The following is a 23,042-nucleotide window of genomic DNA, read 5'->3' on the forward strand; positions in this document are numbered from 1 at the left end:
TTTTCTATATGGTGAGTGGCCAAAGGTTTTAACTATTATATTCAATGACGGTGCAGTCCATGTTTCACTTACAGGACTGAAGGGAACAGATTTTATAGGTTAAGGATGTAGATACAGGATGTTTCAGTGCTTTTGGTTAGAAGTAATTATGAGATGAAATGTAAGTAATTACTAAAGAACAGGGTCAGAATTTAGCAAGACAATGTTGAAACTGTTCCTCCTTAGAATGTTTCTTAAGTCAAAGATTAATGTTAATAAGATACTTAATAGACAGATAAATAGAAAAAAAGTCAGAAAAAAGAAGCCAAGAAAAGAAATTATGTCTGATAGTAGAACCACAGGAAGAGTCCTCTGGGGATTCCAGATTCTGTGCCAAGAGAGTGACTCTGAGGTCCTGCCCTTCTCTCAGGACAACTAAGGCATCCAGTCTCTCCAGGTATGGAGGGGAAGACAATCCCCGAAGTAACTGATTAGCAGTTCCCTTTGACCCCGGCGGCAGCAATGGGCACTATACTCTGGGCGACTTTCTCTCTCTCAGGCCTTGCTCTCTGCCTCACCCTCAATCTGTCTGGAGGTCTGACTCCAGCTTTTCTGAGTTACTCGGCCCCCACACAGGTCAGGACCAGAAGTGGTGTTCTCCAACCCAGAAACCTGGAGCCTCTTACTCTGAGTTGTCTCAACCTGAACTTATAGCTATCCAAGGAACAGGAGATTATCCCAGACCCCACGTCCAGGCTGGTGTCTTTCTCCCCCCCAACTCAACTGTCCTGTCTGTTCCCAGGATGGTCACATGTGTGCTGCTGGAGTGTCCCATGACGGTTGCAAAATGTCTGAATTTTCTGAATCATCCCGTCAGATTCTCTCAAAGACACATGCAACCCATCACTCTATCTCTGACCGTGAAGTCACCCTAAGATGCTGGGCTCTGGGCTTCTACCTTGTGGAATAACACTGGTCTGGCAGCATGACGGGGAGAACCCAACTCATGGCACAGAGCTTCTAGATAGAGAAAAATATACCATGCTAACACTAGTCTAATGAAAGCAAGAGTAGCTATATTAATTTCAGACACAGCAGACTTCAACACATGGAAGGTTATCAGAAATAGCAAGAAAGGCGTCACATACTGATAAAAGAGTGAATTCTCCAAAAAGACATAACAGTCTTTAATGTGAATGCACCTAACAACAGAGGGTCAAACGATGTGAGGCAAAAACTGATAGAATTGATAAGAGAAATAGATGAATCCACTCTTTCAGTTGGAGACTTCAACATCCCTCTCTCAGAAATGGACAGAGCAAGCAGGCAGAAAATCAGTAAGGACATAATTGAACTCAAAACACTATCAATCAACTGGATATAATCAATATCTATAGACTACTTCAGCCAACAACAGCAGAATACACAGTCTTCTCAAGCTCACATTAAACATTCACAAAGATAGACCACATTCTGGGCCATAAAACACATGTTAACAAATTTTTTTAATAAATTTATTTATTTTATTTCTGGCTGTGTTGGGTCTTCCTTGCTGTGCATGGGCTTTCTCTAGTTGCAGCAAGCGGAGGGTACACTTCATTGTGGTGCACGGGCTTCTCATTGTGGTGGCTTCTCTTGTTGCAGAGCACGGGCTCCAGGCATACGAGCTTCAATAGTTGTGGCTCACGTGCTCTAGATCGCAGGCTCAGTAGTTGTGGCGCACGGGCTTACATGCTTCTCGGCATATGGGATCTTTCCAGACCAGGGATCAAACCCGTGTCCCCTGCATTGGCAGGCGGATTCTTAACCACTGCTCCACCACGGAAGTTCCCACTTAACAAATTTGGAAGATGAGAAGTCATACAGAGCCTGAACCAAGATGGAGGAGTAGAAGGACGTGCTCTCACTCCCTCTTTGAGAATACCAGAATCACAACTAGCTGCTGGACAATCACTAACAGGAAGACACTGGAACTCACCAAAACAGATATCCCACATCCAAAGACAAAGGAGAAGCCACAATAAGATGGTAGGAGGGGCACAATCACAGCAAAATCAAATCCCATAACCGCTGGGTAGGTGACTCACAGACTGGAGAACACTTATACCACAGAAGTCCACTCACTGGAGTGAAGGTTCTGAGCCCCACATCAGGCTTCCCAACCTGGGGTTCTGGCAACGGGAGGAGGAATTCCTAGAGAAACAGACTTTGAAGGCTAGCAGGATTTGATTGCAGGACTTTGACAGGACTGGGGGAAACAGAGACTCCACTCCTGCAGGGCACACACAAAGTGATGTGTGCATCAGGACCTGGGGGAAGGAGCAATGACCCCATAAGATACTGAACAAGACCTACCTGCTAGTGTTGGAGGGTCTCCTGCAGAGGCGGAGAATGGCTGTGGCTCACTGTGGGGACAAGAACACTGGCAGCAGAAGTTCTGGCAAGTATTCCTTGCCATGAGCCCTCCCAGAGTCTGCCATTAGCCCTACCAAAGAGCCCAGGTAGGCTCCAGTGTTGGGTTGCCTCAGGCCCAACAACCAACAGGGAGGGAACCCAGCCCCATCCATCAGCAGTCAAGGGGACTAAAGATTTACTGAGCTCTGCCCACCAGAGCAACACCCAGCTCTACCCACCACCACTCCCTCCCATCAGGAAACCTGCACAAGCCTCTTAGACAGACCCATCCACCAGAGGGCAGACAGCAGAAACAAGAAGAACTACAATCCTGAAGCCTGTGGAACAAAAACCACATTCACAGAAAGATAGACAAGATGAAAAGGCAGAGGGCTATGTACCAGATGAAGGAACAAGATAAAACCCCAGAAAAACAACTAAATGAAGTGGAGATAGGCAACTTTCCAGAAAAAGAATTCAGAATAATGATAGTGAAGATGATCCAGGACCTCGGAAAAAGAATGGAGGCAAAGATCGAGAAGATGCAAGAAATGTTTAACAAAGACATAGAAGAATTAAAGAACAACAAACAGAGATGAAAAATACCATAACTGAAATGAAAACTACACTAGAAGGAATCAATAGCAGAATAACTGAGACAGAAGAACGGATAAGTGACCTGGAAGACAGAATGGTGGAATTCACTGCTGCAAAACAGAGTAAAGAAAAAAGAATGAAAAGAAATGAAGACAGCCTAAAAGACCTCTGGGACAATATTAAACGCAACAACATTCGCATTATAGGGGTCCCAGAAGGAGAAGAGAGAGAGAAAGGCCCTGAGAAAATATTTGAAGAGATTATAGTCAAAAATTTCCCTAACATGGGAAACGAAATAGCCACCGAAGTCCAGGAAGTGCTGTGAGTCTTCTGTAGGAGAAACACAAGGAGAAACATGCCAAGACACATAGTCATCAAATGGGCAAAAATTAAAGACAAAGAAAAATTATTGAAAGCAGCAAGGAAAAAATGACAAATAACATACAAGGTAACTCCTATAAGGTTAAGAGTTGATTTCTCAGCAGAAACTCTGCAAGTCAGAAGGGAGTGCCATGATATACATAAAGTGATGAAAGGGAAGAGCCTACAACCAAGATTACACTACCCGGCAAGGATCTCATTCAGATTCAATGGAGAAATCAAAAGCTTTACAGACAAGAAAAACCTAAGAGAATTCAGCACCACCAAACCAGCTCTACAACAAATGCTAAAGGAACTTCTCTAAGTGGGAAACACAAGAGAAGAAAAGGACCAACAAAAACAAACCCCAAAAATAAAGAAAATCGCCATAGGAACATACAAATCAATAATTGCCTTAAACGTGAATGGATTAAATGCTCCAACCAAAAGACACAGGCTTGCTGAATGGATACAAAAACAAGAACACATATATGCTGTCTACAAGAGACCCACTTCAGACCTAGGGACACATACAGACTGAAAGCGAGGGGATGGAAAAAAGATATTCCATGCAAATGGAAATCAAAAGAAAGCTGGAGTAACAATATTCATATCAGATAAAATAGACTTTAAAATAAAGAATGTTACAAGAGACAAGGAAGGACACTACATCATGATCAAGGGACCAATCCAAGAAGAAGATATAACAATTATAAATATATATGCACCCAACATAAGAGCACCTCAATAAATAAGGCAACTGCTAACAGCTGTAAGAGAGGAAGTCAACAGTAACACAATAATAGTGGGGGACTTTAACACCTCATTTACACCAATGGACATATCATCCAAAATGAAAATAAATAAGGAAACAAAAGCTTTAAATTACACAGTAGACCAGTTAGATTTAATTGATATTTATAGGACATTCCATGCAAAAACTGCAGATTACACTTTCTTCTCAAGTGCTCACGGAACATTCTCCAGGATAGATCACATCTTGGGTTACAAATCAAGCCTCAGTAAATTTAAGAAAATTGAAAGCATATCAAGCATCTTTTCTGACCACAACGCTATGAGATTAGAAATGAATTACAGGGGAAAAAATGTAAGAGACACAAACACATGGAGGCTAAACACTACATCGCTAAATAACCAAGAGATCACTGAAGAAATCAAAGAGGACATCAAAAAATACCTAGAGAAAAATGACAACGAAAACATGACAATCCAAAACCTATGGGATGCATCAAAAGCAGTTCTAAGAGGGAAGTTTATAGCTATACAAGCCAAACTCAAGAAACAATAAAAATCTCAAATAAATAATCTAAACTTACACCTAAAGGAACGAGAGAAAGAAGAACAAACAAAACCCAAAGTTAGCAGAAGGAAAGAATCATAAAGATCAGAGCAGAAATAAATGAAATAGAAAAAAATAAAAGAATAGCAAAGATCAATAAAACTAAAAGCTGGTTCTTTGAGAAGATAAACAAAATTGATAAACCATTAGCCAGACTCATCAAGAAAAAGAGGGAGAGGACTCACACCAATAAAATTAGAAATGAAAAAGGGGACGTTACAACAGACACTGCAGAAATACAAAGCATCCTAGGAGAGTACTACATCAACTCTATGCCAATAAAATGGACAACCTGGAAGAAATGGACAAATTCTTAGAAAGTTATAACCTTGCAAGACTGAACTAGGAAGAAATAGAAAATATGAACAGACCAATCACAAGTAAGGAAATTGAAACTGTGATTAAAAAATCTTCCAACAAACAAAAGCCCAGGACCAGATGGCTTCCCAGGTGAATTCTATCAAAAATTTAGAGAAGAGCTAACACTCATCCTTCTCAAACTCTTCCAAAAAATTGTGGAGGAAGATGCACTTCCACACTCATTCTGTGAGGCCACCATCACCCTGATAGCAAAACTAGACAAAGATACTACAAAACAAGAATATTACAGACCAATATCACTGATGAATATAGATGTAAAAATCCTCAACAAAATACTAGCAAACAGAATCCAACAACACATTAAAAGGATCATACACCATGATCAAGTGGGATTTATCCCAGGGATGCAAGGATTCTTCAATACATGAAATCTATCAATGTGACACACCATATCAACAAATTGAAGAATAAGAACCATACGATCATCTCAATAGATGCAGAATAAGCTTTTGACAAAATTCAACACAACACCCATTTATGATAAAAACTCTCCAGAAAGTGGGCATAGAGGGAACCTACCTCAACATAATAAAGACCATATACAACAAACCCACAGGAAACATCATTCTCAATGGTGAAAAACTGAAAGCATTTCCTCTAAGATCAGGAACAAGACAAGGATGTCCACTCTCACTGCTATTATTCAACATAGTTTTGGAAGTCCTAGCCCAGGCAATCAGAGAAGAAAAAGGAATACAAATTGGAAAAGAAGAAGTAAAACTGTCACTGTTTGCAGATGACAGGATACTATACATAGAGAATCCTAAAGATGCCACCAGAAAACTACTAGAGCTAATCAATGAATTTGGTAAAGTTACAGGATACAAAGTTAATACACAGAAATCTCTTGCATTCCTATACAATACTGATGAAAAATCTGAAAGAGAAATTAAGGAAACACTCCCATTTACCATTGCAACAAAAAGAATAAAATACCTAGGAATATACCTACCTAGGGAGACAAAAGACCTGTATGCAGAAAACTATAAGACACTGATGAAATAAATTAAAGATGATAGCAACAGATGGGCTTGAATTGGAAGAATCAATATTCTTGAATTGGAAGAATCAATATTGTGAAAATGACTATACTACCCAAAGCAATCTACAGATTCAATGCAATCCCTACCAAATTACCAGTGGCATTTTTTACAGAACTAGAACAAAACATCTTAAAATTTGTATGGAGACACAAAAGACCCCCAATAGCCAAAGCAGACTTGAGGGGTAAAAACGGAGCTGGAGGAATCAGACCCCCTGACTTCAGACTATACTACAAAGCTACGGTAATCAAGACAATATGGTACTGGCACAAACACAGAAACACAGATCAACGGAACAAGACAGAAAGCCAAGAGGTAAGCTCGAGGGAGGAGATATGGGGATATATGTATACATATAGCTGATTCACTTTGTTATACTGCAGAAACTAACACACCACTGTAAAGCAATTATACTGCAATAAAGATGTTAAAACGAAAAATGGGGCTGGGACAACTGGACGTGCACATGCGAAAAAAAAAAAAACAGAATCTAGATGTAGACCTTACACCCTTCACAAAATTTAAATCAAAATGGACCACAGACCTAAAGGTAAAAAGCAAAAGTGTAAAACACCTAGAAGTAACATAGGAGGAAACCTAGTTACATTGAGTATGGCAGTGACCTTTTAGATAAAACACCAAAGGCACAATCCATAAAAGAAACAAGTGATAAGCTGGACTTCATTGAAATGAAAAATATCTGCTCACAGAAAGGCAATGTCAAGAGAATGAGAAGACAAGACACTTGTCCTACTGTGGTCTCCAGGCTCCACTCCATGTCCTGTCCTCTGCTCTCCTGTCCTCTGCTCTCCACCTCCACCAGCTGGGCAGGTCTTTTTCCAAAGGTCTTTAGCCAGTCTTTTTGGCACGGTGGTCACCGCTGTCTTAGCTCACAGGGAGACGATGTCCAGGTAGCCCCGGGCTGTGAGCTGGGATGGACTCTCCCTTCCTTGAGTCTCCCTGCTGCCCCCAGCACCATGTGTGTGTGGGGTGGAGTGAGGACTGGGAGTGAGGTTATTTCTCTGGAAGAGAGGAATTCCTTTAACCACCTCCCCTGTCTCCTTTTCTCTTTTCTCTTTCTTCCAGGTGTATTTGAGTTATACCATACCTGTAAGGACAGGAAAACACCGAAAACTTAAGCATAGTTTACCAGCAAAATAGAGAGCTGACACCTGTGTACTTATCATCCAGGTGAAAAACAGAGCCTCTACCAGCGCCCAGGCCAGAAGCCCCTGTACCTCTCCCCACACAGACCCCACCCTCCCCGCATACGTGTCCACTGAGTGACCCGCCCTGCCCCCTCCCCACTTATTCCTCCCCCTCTGTTCCTGTTGGCCTCCATCCCCTAATGTCACTGTTTCCTTCCTCTCCTCACTTCTCCAGGAGCCTCCCCATCTCATAGGCAGGTATCTTAGGGGATCTCCTCCCCCTCCCCCTCCCCCTCCCCTCCCTTCTACCCCATTCTAGGGATGGAGGTTCCAGAGTTGATTCCCTAGAGGAAGAGTCTATAACCCTGTCAGCAGCTGCAAGAAGTGACAAGGACTTGGGGTTCAAGGTCCCACCCGTGGAGACTGAGGACACCCAGTATGTTTGTGGGGTCCACCCTGGACTTGGGAACCAGCTGTTAATGGCCTTGAAATCTGATCCTCCCTGAGGGCTTAGTCCTTCGTAGTTTGATGGGGAGAAAAAGGTCCGTGTCAGCATGTATTCTGAGTAACAGTTCAGACTTTGAACTTGACACTGGATGAACTCCAACTTCTGTGCGCAGCACTCACCCACTGCTAGGAGCCCAAGGAGACCCTGGGCAGGTGTTTTGTAAGGGGGTCAAAGGGGAGCTCAGGTCTCCTGTCATCAGCAACTGTGGCCACACCCCCGGGGGCGCCACCACTCCGCCCTCTCCTATTCAGCACAGGGAAGGGAGAGGATGGGCTGTGGTCTGAGTCCGACAGAGATGGCTGCCCTGGAGGCTGGTCAGCAATGGGGGGATGAAGATGCCGCCTGAGCTGCTCTGGGGTCGGGCTCGGGGATGCGGCGGGGATTAGAGGGGAGGAGAGCCCTGGAGCCCTGCCTTGTGTCTGAGGTTTCCATCTTTCCTTTCCACAACCCATCTCTCCAGCTCATTGATGAAAACACTCTGGAAAACTCAAAGTTGATTATTATTTCACTCCCTGTTCGTTTCTGGCAGATATTTTTTTTTTTTTTCATTTTAGTGTAGTTTGAGATTCACAAAAACAGTAGCAGAGTTAGTAGAGAGTTCCTGTAACTCCCACGCTCAGTCTCCCTGTGGTAATATCTTATATCACCATCATACATTTGTCACAGCTAATGAAGCAATGTTGATACATTATTACTAAACTCCAGAATTTATTTGGACTTCATTAATTTTTCCTTTTCCTGATCTACGATCCTATCAAAGACACATTGTGCTAAGTCCCAATCATGTCTCCTTCAGGCTCCTGTGGCTGTGACAGTCTCTCAGAGGTCCCTTGTGTTTGATGACCTTGATGTTTTTGAGTACTGCTCAGGGATACTGTAGAATGTCCCTCTATTCAAGTTGGTTGACTGGGGCAAAGTATTTTGGGGAAGAAGACCACAGAGATGAAGTGATATTCTCCACACAACAAGGGTGTATACTCTCCACTTGATAATCAGTAATAAGTTCACCTCATCACCCAGCTAAGGTACATTTCCCAGGTCTCTCCTTGTGAACTTCTATTTTTACTTCCCCACTTTCTGCACTGTAGCCTTTAAAAGGAAGTCACTACGTGCAGCCCACACTTGAGGGGCGCTCTGCTATAAACTTTGGTGTGCCGGGGTTTGTGCATATATAAGTTTTCAGATGAGTTGCATGAGGACTAGAGCGCTGAGTAGACTGGATGGAGGGTCTATGTGCAGCTTTATAAGAAACTGCTGACCATCATTTCTAGGGGCTGTGCTGCTTCGTATTCCTGCCCCAGTGAGTGAGGGTTTCCGTCGCTCAACATCTGGACAGCACTTGGTATCACCAGTTCTTGGATTCTAGCTATTCTAATAGGTGTGATGATACATCATTTTTTAAAATTTACATTTCCTAATAATATATGATGTTGAGCATCTTTTCATATGCAGTTCCATGGATAGATCTTCCTGAAGAGGTGTGTGTTCAGACTTTCCTTCATTTTTAAATTGTTTTCATATTATTGAGTTTAAGCGTTCTATGTGTATTCTAAAACAAGTCCTTCATCACATATGTGAATTTGCAAATAATTTCTCCCATTCTGTGGCCTGAGCTCTTTCACTGACATAACAGTATTCATTAATGCATAGATATATTTGGGGAGAAAGAAAATGAGAATTTGCCAACTGCAGTGGTTTCCAAGTAGAGGACTTGGGCAAATGGGGGACGAGAGGGAGAACATAAATTATTTATTTTGTACACCCTTGAGTACCTTTTCAGTCCCCTTCTGTGTAGGTAAATATGCTTTCAAAAATTACATTAAAATCCCTTGCACTTGTAAAACACCTGACACATCCTCTTAAGATCGTGCATTAGGACACACATTCTCTACTTTGGCACCCAAAGTCTTTTAACTGAGCTATTCTGCCACAGAAATTCCATTACTGGAAAAGATGGGCTGGATTGTAAGGAGAAATCTGCTCACTGAAAATAGCTGAAAATGCCATGTAAAATATAAAAACTATCTTAAAAGCATCAAAGAAGTGAAAAGGTCCTAATATGTGACCACACTGAAAAAAGAAGGGAAAAATCCTGCTTGGCCTCCAAAGAAAACACGGTCCTGAGAAAAGGAGAAAAGGCTGTGTGAGTTCACTGCCCAGAGCTCAGGCACGGAGCCCAGCACGTCCAGCTCTGTGCCCACAGCTCTTCACTTTTTCTGCCCACTTGCCTTCCTTTTAAAAATTTAAACAAAGCTTTTGAATTCTTATCATGATGTATATGTGTAACGTATAATATAGGATATAATGTATGTTCACTGTAAAGCAAGTAATTAAGTGTCAAAAGTGATAAATGACAAAGTAAAAAGAATGTAATCCTCACATTTGCAGATATTTTGTTGCATTTTTCTTTCGTTTCTTATACATCCTCCTGTTGTTGCCCAAGAGCTGGAAATTTCTCTAAGCTGAACAGCCCAGACCTCAGTGGCCCCCACCCTGCACTCTCCAGATGCCATTTCCCAGTCAGCTCACCCTCACACCCCTGAGAGGGCGATTTCTCATTTCCTCCTTTCCCCTCAGACCCCTCCTCTCATCCCTCACTCCCTGTTCTTAATGATGAGCATTTTTTTTTCACTCAGAAAAAAAAGAGCACTCGGGTGAGAATTACATCCTCCTCCTCCTCCACTATTCCCACAACTGCACCTGTATCTCACCTTCCCACCAGTGATGATGGATGGTCCCCTCCTGTCTAAGGCTGCCCCTCAGCGTGGGTACAGGATCCGACTCCATCCTCCCCTGTGTCATCAGTTTCCCACTCTCTACTGCTCCTTCATCCCTGCCTACAAACATGCTGCAATTCCTCCCATTAAAATTAATCAAACAAAAATAAATAAATCAAAACAAAATTCTCCCATAAACATCCACCACTCTGTGTACAGTTTCCTTCCAACTACTGCTCCATTTCTATGACTCTTCTTAACAGAACAATTCCTAAGGCCAAAGGCCATTGTCTCATCTACTAGGTTGTCTTTTTATTTTTAGTTAATGGATATGTGCACATAGTTTTAAAAGTAATATACTTCTATAAGACTTGATATCTGGACCGATGTCCCCAATCTTCCATGTCCCCTGTCTCTTGAATCTCAGAGAGCAGCTCTTTTAGTTCTTAAGCTGGTTCTCTAATTGTTTCTTCTAAGTCTCTAAAATGCTTGCCTTTAATACTCCTTTGCTTTCAGTTTTATGTATCATCTTTAGTTAATTGGTTTTTCTTTCACACACCCCTGTCTTCCCAAAATAGTTATAATTATACATGTATCAGTTTTGTAAGTTTGATTAGCTCGCTGTGCAATATTTGCCTTATGATGATGACGGAAATGCTAGTCACAAGTGAGCATTTAGTAGACTATGATCACTTTTCTTGAATGGATATTTAAGATTTCGCTGGAATAAATAATGTCTTACTTTGGTTGTACTGATTTTTTTTTTTTTTTTTAGTTCAATGCCTGCTTTGGGTCTTCATTGCTGCATGCGGGCTTTCTCTAGTTACAGCGCGGGCTTATTGTGGTGGCTTCTCTTGTTGTGGAGCATGGGCTCTAGGTGCGTGGGCTTCAGTGGTTGCAGCAGGTGGGCTCAGTAGTTGTGGCTCACGGTCTCTAGAACGCAGGCTCAGTAGTAGTGCCACACAGGCTTAGTTGCTCCACAGCACGTGGGATCTTCCCGGACCAGGGCTCAAACCCTTGTCCCCTGCACTGGCAGGCGGATTCTTAACCACTTCACCACCAGGGAAGCCCCATTTTGTACTCATTTTAAATCATTCTAAGACTCTGTGCAGAATATAAGCCTTTCTGAATACATTCAAGCACATCGGATATTCCACCAACTTCACCTCTTTGCACAGACTCTCCCACAGCCCTCCGTGCTGCCACACGGAGACTGGTTCCCTGCACACCTGGGGCAGGGCTGACGTCCCGGATCTCCTTCTCCTCATTCTGGGCAGCCCTCTGCCTCTCTCTCCTACTGTATAATTTTACAAGGCTTCCCTGTTGCCTGGATCCCATGTTTCCCTGCTGTTGGTTTTCTCCATCATTTCCCCCGCACTTCGTCTAACAGTATCCTGAAGAAGGGAACATGGAAAGGAAAACATTGTAACTCTGAAATGTCTTAGGCTACCCTAGGACTTACTCTCATCTTGACTCAATATAGAACTCTGTGTTGGAAATACTGATTTTTTTCCTCAGAATTCGGAAGGCATTGCTTCACTGTCTTCTAGCCTCCTGGCCCATGTTCTTTGCCTCTTGAAGTTTTCAAGGTCTCTCTTCTTTTCCATCCTTTCTGCAATTTCACTGTGATGTTTCTTAGTGTCGGTCTGTTTTCGTCTATTGCAGTAAGAGTTTGCTTAGGCCATTCCAGATGTAAATTTTTGTCTGTAAACTCCGAGAGGTTTCCTTGAAAATAATTTTTTATTATTTCCTACTCTCCCTTATTTTTGAAACTTGTATTGCTTACTCGCTGGAATCTCTTGATTGATAGTGGAATATTCTTATAGGTCTTCTCTCCTCCTTGCCATTACTTTTCTATTCCTATTACTTACTGTGAGTATGACTGTAATTTTTCAATTCATCTACTGAATTATACACTTCTATGACATTATTTTTAATTTCAAAGAGCCCTTTTTGGTTCTATGATTCTATATAATTGTATAGAATTCTGTTTTTGTTTAATATACCATATATCTTTCACATCTTTCAAATATTATTGCTAACAGTGGTAGGGGAGCTGTCAGGTCTCTTGGTTATCTACTTTCATGATATCATGAACTTCTTCCTCACAGCACTTAGCTCAGTAGTGATTTACATTTATCTTTGTCATTTCTGTCCATCTCCCTCACCACAGTGCCTGTCACATATCACCCAGGTCCCACCTGTTGTTCTTCATTTTTTCTCCAGTGTCTCCAGATCCTGATTGAAGGTGGTCTTGAGATATACACTCCTTAACCTCTCTGAGTCTCCACTTCTCTGTCTCCTCTCTCTGAGTCTCTCTCTCTGTGTCTGTACAAAGGGATCACATGTTGGGTGCCTCATGGGTTTGCTTTTTGTTTTAATTAATTAATTAATTTATTTATTGGCTGTACCAGGTCTTCATTGCGGCACGCGGGATCTAGTTCCCTGACCAGGGTTCGAACCCGGGCCCCTGCATTGGGAACTCGGAGTCTTAGCCTCTGGACCACCAGGGAAGTCCCCTCGTGGGTTTGCTTTGAGGAATAAATTTGACCCACTATGTAAATCACATGGCATTATTGCTTTAAGTCTTATTAAGTGTTCCTCTATTCAGAGTTACCATCATTACAATGACTATAGCATTTAGCTTGTTTCCATTCTTTGCTTTTATAAACCACAATTCAAGAACATCCTTGAATATATATTTTTGAGAATATATGTGATTATCTTCGCAGGATAAATTTCTGAAAGAGAAATTTCTATGTCATAATGTAAACATATTGAAGGCAACCCTCCTACACTGTTGGTGGGAATGTAAATCGGTACATCCACTAGGGAGAACAGTATGGAGGTTGATTAAAAAAGTAAACATACAAGTACCATGTGACCCAGCTATCCCAATCCTGGGCCTAGATCCGGAGAAAACCGTGGTTTTAAAAGACACGGGCACCCCAACGATCATGGCAGCACTATGTACAATAGCCAAGACATGGAAGCAACCTAAGTGTATAAGGACAGATGAATGCATAATGAACATAGGATACATATACACAATGGAATATTACTCAGCCATAAAAAGGATGAAATAATGCCATTTCCAGCCACAAGGAAGGAAGCGAAACTGGAAAAGACAAGTATCCTATGATATCACTTACAGGTGGAATCTAAAAATGGATACAAATGAACGTCTTTACAAAAGAGAAACAGCCTCACAGACCTAGAAAAGAAACTTACGGTTACCAAAAGGGAAAGGTGGTGGGCAGGGAAAAATGAGCAGGTTGAGATGAACATATACACACTACTATTTATAAAATAATCAACAAGGACCCACTGTATAGCACAAGAAACCCTACTCAACACTCTATAATAACCTATATGGGAAGAGAACCCAAAAAAGGACATATATACGTCTATGCATAAGTGAGTCAAGTTGCTGTACACCTAAGAAAACAAAACGCCCCGCAACATTGTAAATTACCTATACACCAATACAAAATTAAAAAATTTTTAAATGTAAATATACTGAAATTGAGACATTCTGCATAGTGACCTTTAAAAGTTTTGTACCAGTTTTCAATCCCATCAATCTTTATGACAGTATATTCTCCCTAAATTCCTGTCGATACTCTCCTCTTACTATTATCTTTGACAAGATGATAGATTTTAACTTATTCCCATTTCTTATTCCCGATTTGCATTTTTCTTTACATTTATTTGTTATATATTTGTTTGACATTTGCATTTCTTATTTTCCAAATTGTTTTCTAATACACTTTAATTATGTTTTGTTTGGGATTTAGTTATTTTAAACACTGAATTCAGGAAGGACAAAGCAGCCTCCAACATCAGAAGCTGGTCTGACGTTTACCTTAGGCCTCAGCGTTGCTAGAAGCTAGGCTGGTGCTCACCACGCAGCCGTGTTCTTCTCCTGTTGGACATATGTCACCTCACAGAACATCAACATCAGACAAGGACACCTGAGACCATGACACAGTGAGACAAAACAAGACCACAACATCATTTTCTCCAAGCACAGACCAAACAAGGCAGCACTATGCACCTCACAATCTATCAAACCTCTCCCTGTGCTGATACCAGCGACCACGGCTTCTTTCCAATCACAGCTGCATCCTCACTCTAGTCTTCCCTCCTTATAGGGAAGATTCACCGACATGCCCGGTCATAGAATTGCCCCCACTTCCTGACAACACCCAATCTAGAGTGAGCCCCTCCTCCATACACCCTCCTCCAAATCACCCAACCAGACCCCACTTCCTGTATATGTTCTAACACCTCACACTAAGACACCGTGGTCCCCGATGGTGTGTCATCTCCCTCGCTGCATCCAGTAATAAATCCGACTTGTTTGCCCACAGATTTTCTCCTGGTGGTCTTTGGCTGAAAAACATTGCTACCTGTTTGTCAATGTTTTTGTCTTTGAGTTTGATAGGGGCATGTGTTAGTATCTTTGTGAAAGTCTGGTTGACATAGAGAAAATTTATGATTTTTTAGTGGTTTTTCATCTTTTGGTCATACAACTCTTCATTCCCCAAATGTAAAAAATTCAAGTGCTTTTTTGTCTAGGAGAGAGAGGTCCAAGGGTGAAGGGAAACAGAACTGATTGAATTTGGGGGGAACGAATAGCAGGAGCAGTCAGTAAAGAATTCTAAGCTGGTGGATTCTAAGGTTTACATCTCCTGCTTTATCATTTCACAAGTATGTACAGGTCCTGCAAGGTATTTGATATCTGCTGTGTTCAGTGAATACTTTCTCTTGGGCTAAGTGAAGACTTCAGTGTCTGCTTATATTTACCAGGTTAATGAAAAGAACAGCAAGAGCTCAAGGTTATAAAGACAAGAATTGGCTCCAGCGATGGGCAGTCTTGAACACATATGACCTTAAGGTGATAAACCACGGTGTCCTTAATGTCTGAACACTCTAGTTATTAAAATACATGTTAATGAAACTTTCTGCGCATGCTGCATTTTAAGGATATATCTAAGACCCACATAGACAAATCCATGATTTCCATATGTAGGTTATTTTAATATGCATCAACTTATGAGTCACACAGTATCTTTTTGGGGGAAGAGACTGGAAATTAAGAACACTATAGATATGCAATGCCCAATAGGCTAGCTACTAGCCACATATTTAATGTTATTTAAACTAAATAACATTAAGGTGCTCAGCACAGTAGCCACTTCTGAGGTGCTAAAGAGCGACCTGTAGCTAGTGGCTACCTGATTTTGACAGTACAGATATAGAACAATTCCTTCACCACAGAACATTCTATTGGACAGGACTGCTCTTCATGTTTTCTGGGCCTCAAGTCAGATATACTGGACTCATGAAAGGGCCAATATTATTTCTCTTAGAGACGATGTCAGATTTCTGTCTGGGATATGAATACATACTTAGCTGGTGTGTAAAAAACCAAACTAGGTTATGAGTGGGTATGGTACCTTCAGGCACAAACTGTTTCCAGGTCCAAAGGGGAAACACCTGTCCCCCTACCTCCCTTCCCGGACTGAGGACACTCTCTGGGATCAATTCCAAGGGGTAAGTTCTCTCCTAGAGGAGCCCCGGGGGCAGGGCCCTCAGCTAAGTGTGGGGAGGCAGGGAGTCCAGCTTAGGGAGAGGGATTCTCCAAAATGAAGAGGAGGCAAAGGCAAGGGTCAGTTAGGAGATTTTCCCAGGTTTATTCGAACAGCAGTTCTCAGAGTGTGATCTGTGGAACCCTTGAAGTCACTGAGACCCTTTCATGAGATCCATGAGGTGAAACCTACTTTCATAGCATTACTAAGATATTATTTGACTTTCCATTATGTTGACATTTGCTTTGAGGTATAACTCAGCAGCGATGGAGACTACTGTAGCAAACTGCAATATAATTATTTTCACCACAACTTACTTGCAGAAAAAAAAAGCAGGTTTGCTTTAAAACATTCTGGTTGATGCATTACAAATTTTTATCTTCCCTTAATAAGCTATAATGGAAAAGAAAATGAAAAAGAATGTATATACACATGTATAGCTGAATCTCTTTGCTGTATAACAGAAATTAACACAACATTGTAAACCAACTATACCTCATTAAAAAAAAACTTTAAAAAATACATAAAAATTCTTTTGTTTCCTAAATTATCCTTAGATCCACTTTTTCCTTTTTTTGGGCCACGCCCCACAGCATGTGGGATCTTAGTTCCCTGAACAGGGATTGAACCCTTGAACCCAGGCCATGGCAGTGACAGCTCTGAGTCCTAACCACTGGACGGCCAGGGAACTCCCTTAAATCCACATTTTAAAAGTACCTTCTAAGATGACATGGGAAGTACCCATCAAGCCCTTCTGCTACATTCCAAAGTACTATGTCCCAAGGAAAATAACTTGTGTGACCTGAACTACCCTCTTCTTCATGGAATACAATGTTTACTTGAAAGAATGAATGACACTGGAAGATCTATATAACTTAGTGAAGCAACGTATTAGTTTTTTAAAATCTTACCTTAGTCCAAGAGACATTCAATGTGCAAAATAGGGTTAAGGAGTTTAACGTAACAGAATAGGAAATAGTTAATAATATTGTCAGGTCCACTTTGCAAATAACCTTTGAGAAGCTACCACTTGTGTAGTTTTCGTTTTGTATCAAAGACTAACATCCATGACTGTCTGAAAAGGTTTTTGAAAATACTACTCCTACATATCTGTGGGCCTGTTTATTTTCATAGACTTCAATCAAAAGAACGGATTCATTGAAGAAGCAAACATGAACATCCAGGGGTCTTCTAATGAGACAGACAAGAAACAGAGAGACTTGCAAAAATATAAAAATCTGAAAAGCTCCACTTTTCCCACTACCGTGTTTATTTTGGGAAGTAGTTATTTTTCATATTAAATCATGGGTTATTAATATTATTCTAAATAAATTAATTTAAAAGTTTTAAAGTCTATTATTTCTACTTTGGAAAGTACCGATAGAAGTATCCACGTAAAATTATCTGTGGGGTCGTCACTAGTTTGTAAGACTGTATAAATATTCTGACCACAATGCTGTGAAAATCGCTGACTACACAGTCCCTGGGCCAGGACTCAGGGAGACACTGTGACAAAGAGCTCTCGGTGCAGGAGGGGAGGGATCAGGCAGAGTCCCAGGTCCCGGGAGGGGCAGGCTCTCAGGCTCTCAGGGTGTCAGGCGGTCTCTGGGGCGGGGACGCTCCGCGGGGGGGATTCCCAGTCTCCGGGAGTTTCACTTTCTCTCTCACAACCAGTGTCGGGCCCTCCTGCCTGGACACTCGTGACGCGACCCCACTTCTCACTCCCATTGCGTGTCCGGTTTCTGGAGAAGCCAATCAGCGTCCCCGCGGTGCCCGGCTATAAAGTCTCCACCGACCCGCCGCACGCAGTTTCTCCTCAGACGCCGAGGTGGTGGGTCATGGCGCAGCGAACCCTCCTTCTGCTCCTCACGGGGGCCCTGGCTCTGACCGAGACCTGGGCGGGTGAGTGCGGGGTCGGGAGGGAACGGCCTCTGCGGGGAGGAGCGAGGAGACCCCGGGGGTCGGGGGTCAGGACTCCCAGGGAAGGAGCCACGCCGCCGCCCCCGGTCCAGACCCGCCCCCTCACCCCGGTCCCCGCCTCTCACTCCCTTGCTTCCCGCCCCCTCTTCTCTCCCCACGGGGTGCCGGCCCTTCTCCGACCTCCACACCTTTTCCGTCTCACGAGCCCCTCGCCCCCTCCCCCCTGCCGGCCCCGTCACCTGGGACCCGGGGACCCGCGCCGGGAGGAGGGTCGGACCGGGTCTCACCCCTCCCCGCCCCCAGGCTCCCACTCCCTGAGGTATTTCTACACCGGGGTGTCCCGGCCCGGCCGCGGGGAGCCCCGCTTCATCGCCGTCGGCTACGTGGACGACACGCAGTTCGTGCGGTTCGACAGCGACGCCCCGAATCCGAGGTGTGAGCCGCGGGCGCCGTGGATGGAGCAGGAGGGGCCGGCGTACTGGGATCGGGAGACGCGGAACTTCAAGGACGCCGCACAGATTTACCGAGTGAACCTGAACACCCTGCGCGGCTACTACAACCAGAGCAAGGCCGGTGAGCGACGCGGGCCCGGGTCCGGGTCACGACCCTCATCCCCAGGGAAGGGCCGGCGTCGCCCCGAGTCTCCGGGTCCGAGGGTCACCCCAACATTGCGGGACCCGCCCGGCCCCCCGACTCGGGAGGAAACGGCGGGACTTCACCCGGTTTCATTTTCGGTTTGGGTTTAATCGCTGCGGCTGGTCGGGGCGGGGTCAGGGTCTCACACCCTCCAGGAGATGTACGGCTGCGACGTGGGGCCGGACGGTCGCCTCCTCCGCGGGTACACACAGTCCGCCTACGACGGCGCCGATTACATCGCCCTGAACGAGGACCTGAGCTCCTGGACCGCGACCGACGCGGCGGCTCAGAACACCAAGCGCAAGTGGGAGGCGGCCGGTGTTACGGAGCGCCACAGGAACTACGCGGAGGGCAGGTGTGTGGAGTGGCTCCTCAGATACCTGGAGAACGGGAAGGACACGCTGCAGCGCGCAGGTACGAGGGGCCGCGGGGCCTCCCTGGTCTCCCCTCGGGCTGGAGCTGGCTTCCCACAAGGGGAGGAAATGGGGTCCCTGTGGGAACACCGCCCCAACTTCTTGTCGGGAGAGGGAGGAATCCGCCCAGGTTTTCATATTCTGTACAAGACAGTGACTCGCCGGTGGCCTCACTTTTCTGAAAGACAGTGAAGGAATCCAGTCTCTTTGGGGAAGAAACAGGAAACCATCCCTGAAATAACTGACCAACGGTGCCCTTTGACCCTGACGCCCATCTGGTGAACCATGACTTTCTCTCTCAAGCCTGTTCTCAACCTGAGAACATCTTAGGAGGCCTGACTGCAGCTTTTCTGAGTCATTCAGCCTCCACCAAAGTCAGAACCATTGCTCTGTATTCTCCCCTTTACATGGAATCTCCTACCTTGTCTTTCATCCTTATCATAGAACTTGACAAGGACTGGGAGATCTTCCCAGACCCCGGAGCCCAGGCTGGTGTCTGGTGTTTTTGCTGCTTCTTTTCAAACCTGTTGTGCTGTTCATTCTCAGGATGGTCACATGATGCTGCTTCAGTGGCCCATGAAGGTAACACTAAGTGTGAATTTTCTGATTCTTCCTCCTCAGACCCTCCAAAGACACACGTGACCCACCACCCCATCTCTGACCGTGAGGTCACCCTGAGGTGCTGGGCCCTGGGCTTCTACCCTGAGGAGATCTCACTGACCTGGCAGCGTGATGGGGAGGATCAGACCCAGGACATGGAGCTTGTGGAGACCAGGCCTTCAGGGGACAGAACCTTCCAGAAGTGGGCGGCCCTGGTGGTGCCTTCTGGAGAGGAGCAGAGATACACGTGCCACGTGCAGCACGAGGGGCTTCAGAAACCCCTCACCGTGAGATGGGGTAAGGAGGGACGTGTGGGGTGGAGCTTCCTCTCAGATAAAGCAGGAGCGCTTCTGGACACGTTCAGCAAGGTCGGGATTCGTGCCTGAGGTCAGGGCCCCTTTCCTTTCCTCCACAGAACCATCTCAGCCCACCGTCCCCATCATAGGCCTCATTGTTGGCCTGGTTCTCTTGGTGGTCACTGGAGCCGTGGTGGCTGGAGCTGTGATCTGGAGGAAGAAGCACTCAGGTAGGGAAGCGGGGAGGGATCTCAGTTTTCTTGTCTCACTGGGGCGGTTCAAGCCCAGGTGGAAGCTTGCCTGCGTGTGTATTGGGCAGCACCATTCAGAGACATTGCTTGTCAGTCTGCAGACTGGCACTTACCCTTTTGTAAAGCACATGTGGAAATGAAAGACAGGTTTTTTCACCTTCATAATTCCAGTTGGGGACCAGGTTACCAGCACTTGAAGATCAGAGAGGGAATGTTCCTGCTGACAGACCCCCAGGAGGGAAGAAATTGATCCAGTCCCCGCACATTTCCTTTCTTCGTGTTCCTGATCCTATCATGGGTTTTGGTCAACAGTTCTGGAAAGTTCTCCGTGATCCAGGACTAGGGGGTTCCTCTAGGATCTCACAACTCAGTCTTCTCCCTGGCCTCTCACGTGACGTTTTCTTCTTACAGGTCAAAAAGGGGGGAGCTACGCTCAGGCTGCAAGTAAGTGTGCAGGGGCTGTGATTCCTGAGACCCTTGTGAGGGTGCAGACAGGAGGCCCTGGGGGGGGCTCACCCTCCTAAAGTTCCTTCTCTAGTTTCTCTCCTGTGGGTTCTGACCACGTCCTGGTTTTGTTCTCCCCCAGGCAGTGACAGTGCCCAGGGCTCTGATGTGTCTCTCTCGGATCCTAAAGGTGAGACCCTGCAGGACCTAGATTGCGAGAGGTGTTGGGGCGGAGGAGATGCCCCGGGTGGTGGGGATCCTTGAATGGGACATTTGAGCATGTGGGGGGCTGTTGGGAAGGTCAGCACTTACATGACTGACCTGAATTTGTTCATGATTATTTTCTTTCACAGTGTGAGGCAGCAGCCTCGTGGGGACTGAGTGATGCACCATCCTACTTCTGTGGCTTCAGATCCCGTGACTCCTCTTTCTGCAGCTGCATCTGAATGTGTCTGTGTTCCTCGTAGCATAATGTGAGGAGGTGGGGAGCCTGGCCCACCCCTGCCCACCACAACCCCTCCCCACCCTGACCTGTGTTCTCTTCCCTGATCCACTTGCCTGTTCCAGCAGAGGCAGGGCTGGGCCGCCTCCATCCCTGTCTTAACTTCGTGGTGCACTGAATAATAATGTCTTGCCTGTTGGAAATAAAATCTGTATATGAATTTTGTTTTTTCTAATTCCTGCCATGAGGCGTTGATGGGATAATAAAGGAAAGGATTCTTAAAGTTTGAGAGAGAAAATACATGGAAGCGCTGAGAACCTTCCATAATCTGTGTGCTTGCTGTGCTCTGTCTGTTGCAGGTGGCACAGGAGGAGGCGGTGAGGAGCTGAGTGTGGACGCGGCCTGTGCCCACTCCGTGCTCACTGCATCGTGGGCTTTGATGGGGTCACTGCTCTGCCAGGTCATCTGCTCTGTTCCTTTGTCCTCGTCACTTCAGTAGAACCTTGTCCCACCAGGACCTGTGATCTCAGAGGCTCAGAAATCAGCTGGGCCTCGTACTGTCTCCAGGACTGTGGGCAGCAAGGGCTTCCTGTAACGAGGTAGCCTTGGCTCGGGCCTTGCTCCCATCCTCGGACCCTGTCTTTATCATGCGTGTTTATATTTTGCTTATTTAGTTGTTGTTGTTGTTGGAATAATGACTGTTGCTTTTCATGTGCAGAGTTTGGTCTCCTTCTCTGGGTGTCCCCATCTCTGACAGCAGCCGGAGTCATTTTGCCTGTCTTGTCCCCACAAGTCCAAGGGGGCCCTGCACACAGGATTCTCAGTAGTATCAAGAGAGCAATTTTCAGCCTCATCCAGCTCTTGCCCGTCTTCTAGAGATGTCTGCTGGGTTCTTCTTTCCAACTTTTTCCCATCATTTTTTTTCCCCCCATGTTTTAAAAGGAACCAGATTCTGGAATTAGCAAACAGAAGGGACCCAATAGTCTCTCATCTTGACTTAATTCTTGCTGGATTTCTCTCTTCTCTGCAGCCTGGCCCCTCTTCTGCCCTTAGATCTTCTAAGCCTAGTGCTGACTCCAATCCAAACTGATGGATTTAGAAAGCAGAGTCTAACAGAGTTAGGGTACGTTGGAATATAGGACGCAAAAGTGCAGGATATTCTTTTCTGAAGCGAGAAGGAGCATGGTGTGTGGTGTGCAGACTGATTGGTGTGGGAGGGAGGGGAGATCAGCCCTTGTGAGAAAAGTACAGGCGGCATTGATGTCGTTGCAAATGGATGTTGTGCTGTAGCTGCCACAAGACAGCATGTGGCCTGAGGTCATGTTAATAAAGACACTGTCTCTAGAATAGGGAGGTGCTCTACACTGATCATTCAATTGATATTTTTGTGTGCCAGGTACATGACACACTATTTTTGCCTCTAGGAAACCTCAGGGAACTAACAATAGACAAAACTTGTCAGCCATGTGGAATATATGCTCTAGGGGAAAGGGCAGAGTGTGCACTATGAGACTAGTAAGGTAGGGCAGTGTTTACATTAAAAGTTGATAAGTGCTTTGAGGAAGGTGACCCAGCGTGTAAGTGTGTGGGGACAGAGATGATGTCTGTTTTACTAGGGTGGTCAGTGTGGGCCTGATTGAGAAGGTGACCTTTGAGTAGAGATGTGAAGGACATGAAGGTATGTCCACGAGGATTCTGGGGCAAGTTCTCTCCAGGCAGGGGAGCCTCCAGTGCCAGTGCACTAGGGCAGGAGAGTGTCTGCGTGTTCAAGGAAGAGTGAGGAGGCCATCGTAGCTGGAGGAGAGAGGAATTGAGATGAGATGCAGTGTCCGGACAGATCATATAGACCTAGACAATATTAGAAGGGTTTTGATTTTGTCTGAGTAAGATGCAGAGTTTACATGATGGTTTGAACAGAAGATTGACCTGATGTGACTACTCTCTAGAAACATCTGGCTG

At 44.8% G+C, this 23,042-nt stretch overlaps 1 protein-coding gene across 1 annotated transcript; it reads left to right on the forward strand.

Annotated features, from left to right (window-relative positions):
* The first annotated feature begins 17,840 nt into the window (after positions 1-17,840).
* LOC307192466 (BOLA class I histocompatibility antigen, alpha chain BL3-7-like) lies at positions 17,841-21,311 on the forward strand. The gene is made up of 8 exons (XM_079933373.1): positions 17,841-17,983; positions 18,305-18,574; positions 18,776-19,051; positions 19,672-19,947; positions 20,066-20,176; positions 20,609-20,641; positions 20,784-20,831; positions 20,995-21,311. Exons 1-8 carry the CDS (start codon positions 17,920-17,922, stop codon positions 20,997-20,999), a joined length of 1,083 nt encoding a protein of 360 aa, XP_079789499.1. The 5' UTR covers positions 17,841-17,919; the 3' UTR covers positions 21,000-21,311.
* The last annotated feature ends 1,731 nt before the right edge of the window (positions 21,312-23,042 follow it).

The sequence above is a fragment of the Stenella coeruleoalba genome (genome assembly GCF_951394435.1).
Source record: "Stenella coeruleoalba genome assembly, chromosome: 10".
Taxonomy (NCBI): Eukaryota; Metazoa; Chordata; class Mammalia; order Artiodactyla; family Delphinidae; genus Stenella; species Stenella coeruleoalba.

Bases quoted from the DNA above. Each gene is read 5' to 3' on its own strand.
- LOC307192466 (XM_079933373.1), top strand. From the start codon at position 17,920: ATGGCGCAGCGAACCCTCCTTCTGCTCCTCACGGGGGCCCTGGCTCTG. The intron at 18,575-18,775 runs GTGAGCGACGCG...GGGCGGGGTCAG, and splicing joins CTACAACCAGAGCAAGGCCG to GGTCTCACACCCTCCAGGAG. The intron at 19,948-20,065 runs GTAAGGAGGGAC...TTTCCTCCACAG, and splicing joins ACCCCTCACCGTGAGATGGG to AACCATCTCAGCCCACCGTC.